At 40.9% G+C, this 14,445-nt stretch overlaps 1 protein-coding gene across 10 annotated transcripts in view; it reads left to right on the top strand.

Annotated features, from left to right (window-relative positions):
- The window catches only part of CACNA1D (calcium voltage-gated channel subunit alpha1 D), a 184,241-nt gene that overhangs the window by 112,845 nt on the left and 56,951 nt on the right, over positions 1–14,445 (top strand). For 9 of the 10 annotated variants that reach the window (XM_068157796.1, XM_068157794.1, XM_068157793.1 and 6 more), the window contains 9 exons: positions 457–682; positions 835–1,042; positions 1,747–1,867; positions 2,847–2,961; positions 4,366–4,435; positions 5,021–5,087; positions 5,870–6,014; positions 7,717–7,846; positions 10,802–10,861. In XM_068157796.1, coding sequence (XP_068013897.1) covers positions 457–682; positions 835–1,042; positions 1,747–1,867; positions 2,847–2,961; positions 4,366–4,435; positions 5,021–5,087; positions 5,870–6,014; positions 7,717–7,846; positions 10,802–10,861 — 1,142 coding nt within the window. The remainder of the gene's footprint in view (positions 1–456; positions 683–834; positions 1,043–1,746; positions 1,868–2,846; positions 2,962–4,365; positions 4,436–5,020; positions 5,088–5,869; positions 6,015–7,716; positions 7,847–10,801; positions 10,862–14,445) is intronic. The other variant, XM_068157789.1, reaches the window with a different exon arrangement.

The raw sequence follows: 14,445 nt of genomic DNA, 5'->3' as shown, positions 1-14,445 counted from the left end.
TCTGACTTCCACAACTGTGGCACAGCTTCATGCCATACTAGCAAAAAGCTGACAATGCTAAATTGTAAATGCCTGTACTTCTATTGTTAAATCATGCTTGAAAGCTGAGAAAGGAAATAGAAACTGGCACAGCAGAACATGCTGTGGGCTCTATTGCTTAAGCTGTAGTGTGGACTCAAGCTGTGAGCTGAGTAGCCCTGAACTGCACAACAGATTGGGAAGATAAGTAGCTTATAGGCAGCAGGAAGCTTTACGTCCTCGTGTAACTTTTGCCACTTAGGCATCCAATACAGTCCAACGTGGAAACCCAGTGCTTCCTTTGTGAGCAGAAGGCTGTGAGCTAGTATTAGAAATTATAGTACTAACATGTTAAAACAGAGATGAAAACTGTGAGATAATTCAGGCATTTCTTTTTCTTCCTTCCTTCCTTTCTTTCTTTTTACTCTTTTGTTGCAGATATCGCAAATAAAGTTCTTCTGGCTTTATTCACCTGTGAAATGTTAGTAAAGATGTACAGCTTGGGCCTACAGGCTTATTTTGTTTCTCTTTTTAACCGCTTTGATTGCTTCGTTGTTTGTGGTGGCATTGTTGAGACCATTTTGGTGGAGTTGGAAATTATGTCGCCCCTTGGAATTTCAGTGTTTCGCTGTGTTCGTCTCCTGCGTATTTTTAAAGTAACAAGGTAAGGTTAACTGCTGCTGCTGCTCCCTTCAGGGATAGCAGAAGGGTGATCAGCAATTATTTTTTGTAATACCTCATCCTGCACTGCTCTTTTACTGTTTTGTTTGGGGTTTTTTTTTTGGTGTGTGTTAACACACGCATTTTAATTTATAGGCACTGGGCATCCCTGAGCAACTTGGTAGCATCCTTGTTAAACTCAATGAAGTCCATTGCTTCACTGTTGCTTCTGCTTTTCCTCTTCATCATAATCTTCTCGTTGCTTGGAATGCAGCTGTTTGGAGGCAAATTTAATTTTGATGAAACTCAAACCAAACGGAGCACCTTCGATAATTTTCCACAAGCTCTTTTAACTGTATTCCAGGTAACTTCCTTTCATCCCGTACGAGACATTTTACCTTTGATGATCAGCAAAACTGTTCAAATGATCATGTTGCCTGAAAATGAAGTCACAAATACTGTTTACTCAGTTTACTTTTAAGTAGCATCCTTCTCATTAGTTTTAGTACTCTAGTAACTCTGCACCATTTACACCATTTGTCTCATGTCTTATTTGATCTCTCTATGCAACACAGCTGTCATTTTACTTCACGAAATTAAATCTCCTGTGTCCATCAGATACATGGCTAGAGAAAAGTGGAATGTTAGTTTTATTTTAATAAAATAGTTGAATTTTGTTTTATTACCTATATAAAAGTTCAGCTATTCCCAAGTATTAAAACCTGAGAAGCATTCTAAGAGTTCATGTTGGCATATCGGTCATGTCACTTACTGTAATGTAAAAATAAGCAGGGATGTCTTTTAAGAGACATTGTGAAGCATAGTAAAATTGAAATCAATAAAATCATAGGCTTCATTGTTATTCTTTTTGCATTTGAAGTTCAGTGATGGAAATGTGTAGCATAAAATGAAAGCTGGTAGAGTTAAGCCTGAGCTTTCAGGAGATGCTTATTTAAATGGACAATGCATGAAAAGATTGTGGGCTTGCTCTATGTATGCAGAAGGTTGGCTTGATTGTGTATCTCATCTCTTTGTTGTTGAGTTACTAATAATACATCTCCTTCTCAGATTCTAACAGGTGAAGACTGGAATGCTGTTATGTATGATGGCATAATGGCATATGGTGGTCCATCATCATCAGGCATGATAGTCTGTATATATTTTATTATCCTCTTCATCTGTGGTAACTGTATCCTTTGCACTCAATGGAAAGATCTCTAAGTAGGGTTGTGTGTCAGGGCACATATACAGAATTTCTTGCTGAGAGAGTAAATCACAGTGGCTGTGTGAGTGCTTTCTGCATGTGCTAAGTCCTTTAAATAGATTTTTTACACCTGTTCCCTAATGAATGAGACCTCAGTGATCTCCAGCTCCATCTCCACCCACTGTAATGGCAGAAACCAGTGAATTTTCAATTCCCTTTTCAGGGGGAAGACATCCCTATTCTACCTGCTTGTCACTCCTTCACATTTCTCCCTCTGAAAATGCATGGATGTCATCTGATCTTTATGGCAGTAATTTGCCTTTCATCCTTTCAAAGCTTGGTATAGCCCTGTGAACTCTGACACATGCAGCCCGTGGAGCCAGTGATGGTGCAGGGACCAGATGGGAGAAGATCTGCAAGGAGAAATGTTGAGTCAGTTAGGATTAAGTCTGAAGCATTCCCCTTCCCTCCCTTCAGTGGAAATACTTCCTTGGCCCCATGCAGCACCAGAAGCTAATGTCATTCTCAGAAGATTTTAAAAGGTCAAGAGGTGATAAAGGAGCAAAGCCATTCTGCAGTGCTTGCGTCAGTGTTTGTGCTTAACTGATATGGACCGAGCTCAGAAGCTTCTATAAATTGCTGTTGATACAGGAGATAGTGTGTTATAAAAATGATGATTTTTTTAAATGCCTGACCTGCCTTCACTTCTAACAGACAATGTTTCATGTTTGAAATGCTTCTATTGTACCACTTCAAACCGGTGACCCTAATGGATCTCATTTTTCACCCAGTATTAATCTAGGCCATTAAATGAGTCGTAATTGCACTACACTCAAGCATCTCAACTCTCCCTGCTGTAGGTTGGGAACATGTGTTTTGTATCTGTCACATTGTCAGTGTTTATGCTGATAACAAGCCAGACAAGTACAGTAAGGCATGAAGTCCTTAAAATGATTTGAAATAGATATCTTGCTAAATGTCTTCTTGGCCATTGCTGTGGATAACTTGGCAGATGCTGAGAGTCTAAATACAGCTCAGAAAGAAGAAGCTGAAGAAAAGGAGAGGAAAAAGAATGTGAGGTAAAATAGCATGGGCATGGTGAATAAGCAGGAGGGGGAAGGAAGAGGGTACTGAGTTATTTCGTAAGGATTTTCTTTGTGTAAATGTCTTTGCCATTTAAAAAATGTGACTCATGAAAAAAATGAAAGCATTTACCTAGGCATTATAGTAAGGTCCTATTAGTATGATGTTTAGATAGAAGCTAGACAGTAATGAGGAGAATAGGGTGAATTAAGGACATAATGATAAGACAACTAATAATTTAAATACAGTAGGATTCATTGCACAATTAGAACAAGAATGTATCTGTCATCGCCATCGCCCAGCTTCCCATGGAGTCAGTTCTCTAAGCCTTATATAGACAAGAAGAAAACCTTCCTTTGAAAGCAGTGCAGGCCTATTGAAGTCAATGCAAGTTAGAATAGAATAAACCTTTACTAGAATAAACCAAACCAGGTTGGAAGAGACCTTCAAGATCGTGTCCAACCCATCAACCAATCCAACCCACCCAAACAGCTAACCCATGGCACCAAGCACCCCATCAAGTCTCCTCCTGAACACCTTCAATGACAGCGACTCCACCACCTCCCCAGGCAGCCCATTCCAATGGGCAATCACTCTCTCTATATAGAACTTCTTCCTAACATCCAACCTGAACCTCCCCTGGCACAGCCTGAGACTGTGTCCTCTTGTTCTGGTACTGGGTGCCTGGGAGAAGAGACCAACATCCGCCTGTCTACAACCTCCCTTCAGGTAGTTGTAGAGAGTGATAAGGTCACCCCTGAGTCTCCTCTTCTCCAGGCTGAGCAACCCCAGCTCCCTCAGTCTTTCCTCACAGGGCTGTGTTCCAAGCCCCTCACCAACTTTGTTGCCCTTCTCTGGACTCGTTCCAACAAGTCAACCTCCTTCCTAAACTGAGGGGCCCAGAACTGGACACAGGACTCGAGGTGTGGCCTAACCAGTGCAGTGTACAGGGGCAGAATGACCTCCCTGCTCCTGCTGGCCACACTGTTCCTGATGCAGGCCAGGATGCCATTGGCCCTCTTGGCTGCCTGGGCACACTGCAGGCTCATGTTCAGCCTACCATCGACCAGTACCCCCAGGTCCCTCTCTGCCTGGCTGCTCTCCAGCCACAGTTGTTTGTATGAGTCCTAGGGCACGGTTTATCCCTTCAGAAAGGAGTAGTGGTCATGCATTGAATGTTTTAGAGATTAGCTTCTGGAATTATATTCAAACTGATAATCTTTTACATGGATCGTTGCATTCAGATGCAATGGGTTTTACTGCTCTGGACACCTGCAGTTATGCAAATGGTTTTGAGTATTTTACAGTCTGGTTTGTGGTACATAGACTGGGATAGTTCAACTTAAAATCTTCTGCCTTTTCATGATGTGCTTTGTAACTGTTGTTGTATTGTTTTGTAGGAAAGAGAGCCTGGAAAATAAAAAAAGTGAGAAGTCAGAAGGTGATCCAAAAAAGCCCAAGGATAGTAAGGTGTTTATTCTGAAAATAGACTCTCTTCTAAGAAGCAGTTTCACTAATTCTGATATGGGATGCTTCTCAAGGCTGCTATGTGTTGTACAATTTCCTTTGTGAACCCATCATTCCTACATTCTTTTCCAGGCCATGGAAACTTAGTTCTGATGCTTTGCATCCTCAAGGAATCTCCTAATCCAAAAAGTTGCTTTGGTTTCAGGGTATCCTGACAAGAGAAGCTTTTAGAGCATGAAGTAGTTAATAGCAGAAAAACTGAATGACAAAGATTAGTGAATGATAAACTTTTAGGTTTTGGGGGGGTTGGGGTTTGGTTTGGTTTGTTTTCCCCCCAAAGTCTATTGGTTATATTCTTGTGACTCATGCAGCCAGGAGGAAGTAGGTACTATAGGAGAATAATATTTTCAAATGTGTATTGCACTGTCAGCTCTGCTCTCAGTTACTCTGTTTCAGAAAACTCAAGCTAAGCATAAAGATCTTTTCCCTGCCATCAGAGGCTTATTTGATTTACTTTCTGTTGAACTTTATACTCCAATCTATATTTAAATTTATTTTTTCTCTTGTGCATCTCTTTCATTCCTGTAGGTAACAATTGCTGAATATGGAGAAGAAGATGAGGATAAAGATCCCTACCCACCCTGTGATGTACCAGGTAGTTGAATACCAGCCAGAAGACAAACACATTTAAGCTTGTTTGCCAAAATATCATAAGTTTGCTCTTGCTGAATATGTAATCAATTCCTTTGAAGCTGCTGGATTTGTGCTCTGATATCAGTGAACAAATGGACTTGTAAGCTGCAAAGTATTATCTTTTCCTGCAGCTTCCCAGACAGTACAAATGGCATATGAGAGTTAATAGTGTGAGCCTGAAGACTGCTTTGGTAATGCTGTCTGGATGTGAGAGCAAAATCTTAACTTTCCTGAAATGTTTGGCAAATAAGGGACATTTTAGAGCTGATAATGTTCACTCAATTTTGTCTTACTTCTGTTCAGTGAGCACACTCATCTGAAAACCAGTCTGTCTGATTGCCTGGATGCCTGTTACAGAAATCCATCCTAGCTTTTGAGCTGGCAGTGCTCAGCCCATGCACCAGGCTCAGCCCTGCTACAGCACCATGCAAGCATGGTCTGATGGTCAGGGGCTGGGCATGAGTGGGGCTTCAGAGCCCATGGGCCAGGATGTCCCCACATGAGGCTAGTCAGAGCCACTCAGGACACTTCAGCACACACCCATACGTGCATGTCAATGTGTGTATTGGCTTGTAACAACTCTACGAGTCTTCATACATCGATTCATGGAGTTTTAAAGCTGTGCTATGTGGAAGTATTTTCTCTGAGCCATATATGTTCTAGTACAAGCCACATTTTTATATTATTGTGAGCAACATCTCAATGCTTTGTAACTTGTAATTAAAGAAAGTATTTAATTTAAAGTAGGTGAAGAGGAAGAAGATGAGGAGGATGAGCCAGAGGTACCAGCAGGCCCACGTCCCCGTAGAATATCGGAGCTAAACATGAAGGAGAAGATCACACCGATCCCTGAAGGGAGTGCCTTCTTCATCTTCAGCAGCACCAACCCGTAAGGAAAGCTTTGAAAAACACTGCTTTAGTCCAACAAGATGTAGCAGTGAGGGAGCAGCCCTCTCTCCAGTGAGAGTAGGAATAGACCATTCAGTACTTCCAGCAGGAGAGAGGCTAGCTTCCCTCCTAACACTTTTCTGAATGACTTGGTAGAACAAAATAATTTGAACTGTAGCTTAACTTACTGTATACTATTGAAGAGAATGTTTTGTCCATACAGTCTGTCAAGCCTGCATGTGTCTGAACAGCACTGGTTAATATAAATTAGCTATTTAATATGTTAGTCACTGGAAATAAAAGCTGTGACATAAGAGCTGAGCATTTCTACATTAGACAGGCTTCCTGGTAGCCTTTGTGGAACAATACAAGTGAGGAAGGAGAAGAGAAAAAGAGAGAGGAAAAAAAAAGACAAGAAGAAGTAGAAAGGATATATATTTTTCTTCATGTTTTTTTCCTCTTAGGGTAACAGCATTTTCTCAGACTAAAGCACACATTGAAGATGAAGATGAGTTATTTGACTAAATCAAGAACAGTAATAGTTGCATCTTGAGGGCAGTTGGGATCTTTCACTGCTCAGTCTTCAGCATTAGTCAGTTACAAACTGGATCCTGCTTTTTGGCCAATTTAATCCGAGACCTACTCAACCACGGTGCTCAGTAGCATTTGTAATGACCATGGGCTCAGTGCCTAAGCATATGTACAGTTCCACTTCATGCTGTGTGCCTGAAACTCGGTAGCTGTGTAACCTTCAGCACCTGCTTGTCCCAACATTCTGTAAGGATGGCAGGCAGCTCTGATCACATCTCACCAAATGAGTATTTTTGACAACTTTAACAAGAAACAAACCAAACTGGGGATCTGAAGTGATTCACTATCTAGCGTTGGTCCTCTGACCATTGGCCTCTCTATGTGCCCAGTGGTACGTGCACTGGAACCTGTAGTCCCATGGAAAATCAGCAGGAGCTTGGCAATCCTGTCTCAGATTCCTTTGATAAGTGCATCTTGGCTCCAGGTGGATTGGATTTGGGATTTATTTGCATTTTTAAAAGTTAGAGCAATAGCTTCAGTATTTTTTATTATTGCTGTCATTAATTTGTCATGGCTCATGCAAATGAGAAGCCAGTCACACAGGATTTTATACTTACTGTGTTTGGAGTGTTGGGGAGTCACGGTGAGGAGCAGGTGAGGGACCTGGGGGTGTTTAGCCTGGAGAAGAGGAGGCTAAGGGGAGACCTCATTGCTCTTTACAGCTCCCTGAGGAAAGGTTGGAGTGAGGTTGGGCTCTTCTCTCTAGTGTCAGGTGACAGAATGAAAAGAAATGGCCTGAAATCATGTCAGGGGAGTGTTAGGTTGGGGATTGGAAACAATTTGTTTGCTGCAAGAGTGGTCAGACATTGAAACAGGCTGCCTGGGGAGGTGGTGGAATCACCATCCCTGGAGGTGTTCAAGAAACGTGTGGCCATGGCATCTGGGGACATGGTTTAGTGGCCGTGGTGGTGTTGGGTTAAAGGTTGGACTTGACGATCTTGGAGGACTCTTCCAACCAAAAAGAAGTCTGTGATTCTGTGATTTGCACAGCTGTTAGCTGCTGATAGTTGCACTCTTCTGTCACTGTTGGCAGAGTAATAGAAAACACCATGTATTAGCCATCTGCTGATTGCTATTTGCACACATGCTATATTTTTATATCTCTTCTTTAGAATTCGAGTGGGATGCCACAGACTCATCAATCACCACATCTTTACCAATCTGATTCTCATCTTCATCATGCTGAGCAGTGTTTCCCTGGCAGCAGAAGATCCAATTCGCAGCCACTCCTTTCGAAATAATGTAAGCCCTCCATTTTTATGTCTGAGGAGAATTGCATCCTCCCAGGATCACAATCACCTGGGACCAGTGCCTGCTTTTTGATTTGCAAGTTAAGAAATCTTCCTTTTACTTTTTCATTTGTATTTTCATGGATTTATATTTATATTACACTTTTTTTTTTTCCCTCTTAAAAACCCCCCCATAAATCTTCAGAGACAAGGAACTCGTAGGTATTCCAACCACTTCTTGTGTACATTATGGGTTTTATCTTTGGCTATAAATAGAACAGAATGAAAAATGTGAAAGCTGAGCATAATCTTTATGGTTTTAATACTCTTTTCATGATTTTCAGCTGGTGTACTTGATGAACCTTTCCTGAGTCACTCCTGGCACCTCTGCCTTTGACACTGATTTAAAAATGTCATTTAGACTTATTACTGTTTACAGTGTGCTTGGTACAGACTGTGACCTCTTCTCCTTTGTTGGCTCTGGTATACAGTCTTGGGGAACTCAGAGTATCACTGTGCTGTTGAGGGTACAGATTTGTAAGGGTAATACTTCTTCTTTCAAATAAGTATCTGTGGCTACTAATGAGTTTGAGTACCACCACTCTAAGCCTTGAAGGTCTTTGGCTTCCTGACTGGCCATACCAGAAATGAAACAAGTGTTGCTTTTTTTCTAAAGTCACACATAAGGCCAGGATCAGAACGTGCCTTGATGTGAATTCAAATGCCCTTTCTTCAGGCTAGATGTGAGGAGGAGGTTCTTCACCATGAGAGTGGTGAAGCCCTGGGATGGGTTGTCCAGGGAGGTGGTTGAGGCCCCGTCCCTGGAGGTGTTTAAGACCAGGCTGGCTGAGGCTCTGGCCAGCCTGATCTAGTGTGGGGTGTCCCTGCCCATGGCAGGGGGGTTGGAACTAGATGATCCTTGTGGTCCCTTCCAACCCTGAATGATACTATGGACAGATGTCAAAACTGCAGAGTTTTGCATGGATTTTTTAATATATATACTTTTAGAAACAGAAGAGTTATTAGAATGTTGAACTCAGAAATGCTTCCATTCAATAGAAGGGTAGTGTATGTGGTGAGTAAACATCTGTGCATCTCCTGAGCCAAATTCCTCAATCTTCCATTTGAAGTTCTTAGTGTAGTAGAAGACTCATATGCACAATGAATCTTGTGGCCACTAATGTTTGTCTCACACTTGTTGCACTTGTATTAGTGGTGAAGCAAGCCTCTCCTTTTTTTGTGTGAGCTGTGCGTGCTCTAGAGTAGATATGAAACTGCAGACATCATGCGACTTAGGAATAGTCTGTGGGACTTAGGATATTTGACAGAGCTTCCAGGCCCTTCCTGTCTTAGATGAGAGTTAGAGAAATTCTTCCACCTCTTACAGGAAAGATGGGCCTACAAGGTCAGTAGTTGTGTTCCTCTGTTTCTTCCTAGGGTCGGTGCAGCCTCTGAAAGTACTACTTTGGCTGTGGACATTCTCTGAACGTTTTTTCAGTGGCATTAGCAAAACTCAGAAAGATAAAACTTTTTCTTCAAAGGTGAAAAGAGGTCATAGAACAAGACACTCCTCATGCACTATTCAGTAGAGCTGTGTGCTCCCCACATCTATAAAACTGGACAAGTCTAATCTCATGAATAAATCACATTAATGGATAAGAAAAAGAGACCTGGTGGGAAATACTGAAATTGTTCCTGTAGAAACGACTTGAAGGGCTGAATAATTGTTTTTGTAACTAATAATAATAACAACAACTAGAGGAGTACAAGACAAATGTAACTGGAGAGTGGTGGTGATTGAGACATAGGTAACATGTGTGAGGCATTTTGAGACGACGCTGTTCTCGTGTAAATATTCACCAGTGCCCCAGGCCTGCACGTGCTTGCGTGAGTTCACCTGAGCGCTCGTGTGCTGCAGCCAGCTCAGAGTGAGGATGAAAGTTTACAGATTTGGAATATTTAACTCTAGAATGAATTCCTCACTGGTTAATCTTTGTTGAATAGCTTTGACATTTGCCTATTTTTTCAGCCACAGCAGGGACCAGAAGGATGTGATCTCCAACTGAACATGGGGACAACCATTATTTCCTTTGATACGATCTAATAGGAATACTTTGTTCTCTCTGTTTGATTTCTCCTTCCCATTTTTTCCGTTGCTGAAGGGCTGGCAACATGTTTCTGTGCACAGCTGTTTGCTAGCTGGGTTGCAGGATCCTTTAGACTAGTGCCCTGCTGCAATGCACATTGATTGCTAACTGAGGTGCTGGGGATATGGCCACCCTGGGAGGGTGACATTTTGGTTGTACAGTCACGTATGGCAAGTGTCCCAGCAACAGCAGTGAGGTCCATGTGACATCCATGATCTTTTAAAAGGTTGCCTGTCACTGTACAACTGTTGCAGATTCTTTTCAGTTTCCTACACATAAATCACTGCTCAGTTTTCCAAGTCTGAGATAAAAAAAAAAGAGCTGTAGTGCTGATTTTAGATTATAGATTACTTATTTATTTGCTTTGTGTAACTCTGAGTCTGCACAGGAACAGTATAATGTAGCAGAACATAGAATGATGTGCATCCATTGAAGTTTCATTTGGTGATACAATACTTTGGTTAAAAACCAGGCTTAGCAGTAGTAAGTATTTGTTCTTTGTGTATGGTTCTGTATTTCTGCTAGAGGCCTGAAGAAAGTACCTGTGAAAGCTGGTAGAGCAAAGTCTGAATGGAAAGAAAGTGTTCCTTATGGGGCCCTGTTAACTCTTTAGGGGTGAAATCTAATACCTAAGCACAGTGATATCTAATACATTCAGTTGATAAAAATGGTTGGACACTGGTTGAAATTGTAAATGAATTTGTCTGAATTCCCCATCTGCCTCCTCTAGATTAATTCAGGTGTTGTTGTGCATGTGGTCTAAATTGTAAAGATACCTTAATAGATTAATGTCTTACTGTGGCACGTATTATACCTTGCAGATACTTGGTTACTTTGACTATGCTTTCACAGCCATCTTTACTGTTGAAATCCTGTTAAAGGTAATGCATTGTTAATTGATCCTTGTTAACTCAAAAGCAGCTTTAGCAATAATGTTTGTAACTTTTTGTTTACCTTCCAGATCCTAGGGTATGCAGATTATGTCTTCACTAGTATGTTTACATTTGAGATCATTTTGAAGGTAACAGGTTTTTAAAGGAAGTTTGTTTAAAAGGATTTTCCTTGTGTGTCATCTGCCAAGAAAAGGCACTTGAAGTGTTCTTCGCCTTTTCTCTACACGATCAAAGCTAAACTCTTTTTAAACCAGAGGATATTTTTTTTCATTTGATAGTTCCTCATAGTTTTGATTGGTTATTTTTTTATCATTGAGTGCATGAAGAAGCTCAGTTTTTATCATTACATCAATTTAATAATTCATTATTTTTTTTTTTACCCTTTTTAAACTTAGAGTTGTCAGAAAAGGGAAAAATAATTCGCTGCGCATGAGCTTTTCCTTCTCCTTGCTCTGGCATTTCCAAAAGAGATAATCAGTCTTCTAAGGAGGCAGCATGTAATTTCTCATTTCTTCTGCTGAACTATATTCACAGAGCTAAAATAGTAGATAACTATTTTCTTGCAATAGGACTTGCAAGATACCTTGCATTTATCTATCTACATACTAAGGCACTTTGCATTTATCTTGGGCATACATTTAAATAGAAGAAAGGCATAAATATGCTTGCTTAAATGTATTACCCATGCATGAATCAGAAATTGGCTTTTTAATGTATGGTTTGTGTACTGATTTATCTGTTGGGGTTACTCAGATTGTAAATGTATGAGGCTTGCACTGGCAGAGAAACCATCAACTGAGCATTAGATTCACACGCACAAAAGCACTGAGCAATGAAATGAAAATCTTTGTGGGAATTTGTGAACTCTATTCTCCAATGTTTGCACATTATTCCTAAAAGCTTCTTCTTGTGCATATTCACCAAGAGTTTTTGGTTGAGTAACCCTGACCTATACTCTTAAATTTCTGGTACACTGAGAATCTGTACATAAACTTTGCATTCCCAGTTGAGAAAAATGCTTAACAAAAATCTCTTCTCCCAGCTTCTGCTCATACTGCTGTGCATACTCTTTACAGTGTGGTTTGATTGATACTAATTGTTGCACTATTTGGGCTGTTTACAAGATGAGCTGTACTGTCAGTAATAGGACTACTTTTATGCTTGCAAATGTTCTCCCAGACTTTTGTTTATCCCTTTTTTCTCCCTCCCCCCCTCCCTGCCCCGCTCATTTTCAGCAATGAGGAGCTTGCTATAGAGTTGATTCCTCATACAATGTTTGTAGCAGTTTCTCACTGCTAGAGACAGGCCAGACTAAAGGAGAGAATGAAGCACTTGAGAACTGTAGCAGTAGATCAAACTGGTGCCCAGCTCTGAATCTGAGAAGCCATACAAAATGTTACCTCCATATCTGTGGCAGAAGAGAGTCGGTAAACTTCCATGTGTTCTGAGCAGCAGCTTGTAGTGCTCCTGCAGTCCCAAATGTGCTTCTGTAGGAGACAGAGGAATTACAAACCATGGCACAAAGAGACATAACTCAATCTGTTAAGAAAAGCAACGTTCCTACTAACTGCAAGAGGTTTTGACACTGAACTACTCAATTGTTCAAGGATTGTAGGAAGGTCTAGAACTTGAGCTTCTGAAATCTATCATTGTATGATATTGCAAAGAAACAAGAAGCCCCATCTAGCCAAAAATGTTTCTCCAGGAAACTCTGCTGTGCAGTGCACTGCTATGGTAGAATTTATTCTCTTTTATAGATACATACAAAATGTAATGGACAGCCAGAAGATGACAGCTGTATGTATACAGTGCCTGCTTTGCTAACACGTCTCAGACACTGGCTTTGCTCGCTTATGGCTGGAGTTCTTCATGTCTTCTGTGCTGGGTTTTGCATTGTGCTTTCCACAGTATCTTAAGTTGTACAGAAGCTGTGTGTGTTCTGCAGGGAGTAAATTCAAGACTGAACCTACAGAAGCAATGTAATTCCTTAATTTCCAGGCAGAAAGTACATGAAACTGAACTGAGGATAACAAGAAATGGTCAGCTGCAGTGAAGGAACTCAACAAATTAAAAAAACCCTATAAACCAGAATAACTCTCAGCATGTGAGGAGCCTCCCTGGGCTCTTAGTCACTGCTTTGCAGACATGAAGATTTCCACATTCTATGGTGTTGATATGTGGATGTGAATATCAAAACCGCCAAGAGCAGTTTAAAGCACTGAAGAATTCTCTTATGTAATCCCTACATGGGCTGAAATCTGGTTTACCATCCTTTTTGTGGTACTTCAGAGATGTGAAAACAGAGGTCAGGTTAGGGTCTTGTGCTTTTAACCCTCCCCTAGCTGTGCTAATCCCTCACCTTTTAAACTGGTCCTCTCTGGTTACAGAAGTACAGGCAGGAGAAAAGGAGCATCTCTGGTGGGGTGCCCCAGGCACTCAGCTCAGTGTCCTGCAGCAGCTGCTCTGCTGAAGGCTTTTTGACAACACTTGCCACCTCAGATCAGCTCAAGGCTCTGCTTTGGTCTTGATCTATGCAAAGAACAGAATGATTCACTGTGGAGTTGTAGTCAAATGCATCTGCAGGGATATTTGTAATGATTGAAATATGAGTCACATGTAAAGATGGGGAGATGCAATCTTCACCTGCATTTTTAGGTGAATTATTCTTTACCATTGTGAGAGTCTTTACCTCAGATTGTGTGTGCTGCTGATAAAGTACTACAGTGTAAGTGAGTATTTGCAGAGAGATGCAAATTTGATAGTCAGGATTATTTTAGTCTGATTTTAATGAGTTTAGCCATACTCTGTACAGATGAAAGGGGAAATTTTATTATACAGCTATATTGTATCTCTCATATCATGGCATATTTGAAAGCTTTAGGCTATTTATTCTTCTAGTTTTGAGGAACACTTAGTGTTTTGATTACAACAAAGTTTTACATGAAAATAAGGAGAGAAGGGCTTCCAGAGAAGAATGTGTGTTTTGTAGTCTTCCTTTGCAGGTATGTAGCTTTCACTGATGCATTTTCATGCAGAATGCCTGTAAATAGTGATGCAATAAACTGAGACACCCATTGACAGGAGCTCTGTTCTACATTATGGAACAGTCTTGAAGGAAATGATAGTCTGCTGTGAGGGAAAAGAAGGAACAGAGTAGGAAGTAATGAGTTTAAAATGCCCAGTCAGTACTAGATGTTCTCTGACTGGCACTGAGTTTTCTTCTTACCTGTGGAAAACTAGTACCTGAGGGTACTCAGATCTTTTTAAGTGGACCTTAAGGCTGTAGAAATTGGAATCCATGGGCCTGAACTCCTAGGTGTTTATCACAAGTATTTATTTTAATTCCATGGTTTTGGGTTCAGTGCTTCAGTCCTAATCTATCAATATTGAAAAACCCAATAAAGACTACTAAGTGCAGATTCAGTGCTTCTAATGGCTTGGCTGGATTGCTCTGTGCATTTTTACATGATGCTTACTTTCAGTTATGGTAATAGCCTGATCCATATACTTAGGAGGCAAATTCAGCTTGGTGATACCTGAGAACATTTGCCCAGATTCTGTCTGCAGCCCTA

Source organism: Melanerpes formicivorus, unplaced genomic scaffold, assembly GCF_026170545.1.
Source record: "Melanerpes formicivorus ecotype bairdi unplaced genomic scaffold, bMelFor1.0.p_v2 SCAF_38, whole genome shotgun sequence".
Classification (NCBI taxonomy): Eukaryota; Metazoa; Chordata; class Aves; order Piciformes; family Picidae; genus Melanerpes; species Melanerpes formicivorus.
Note: the sequence above shows the minus strand (reverse complement) of the source record. Positions and strands in the feature narration are given on the sequence as shown.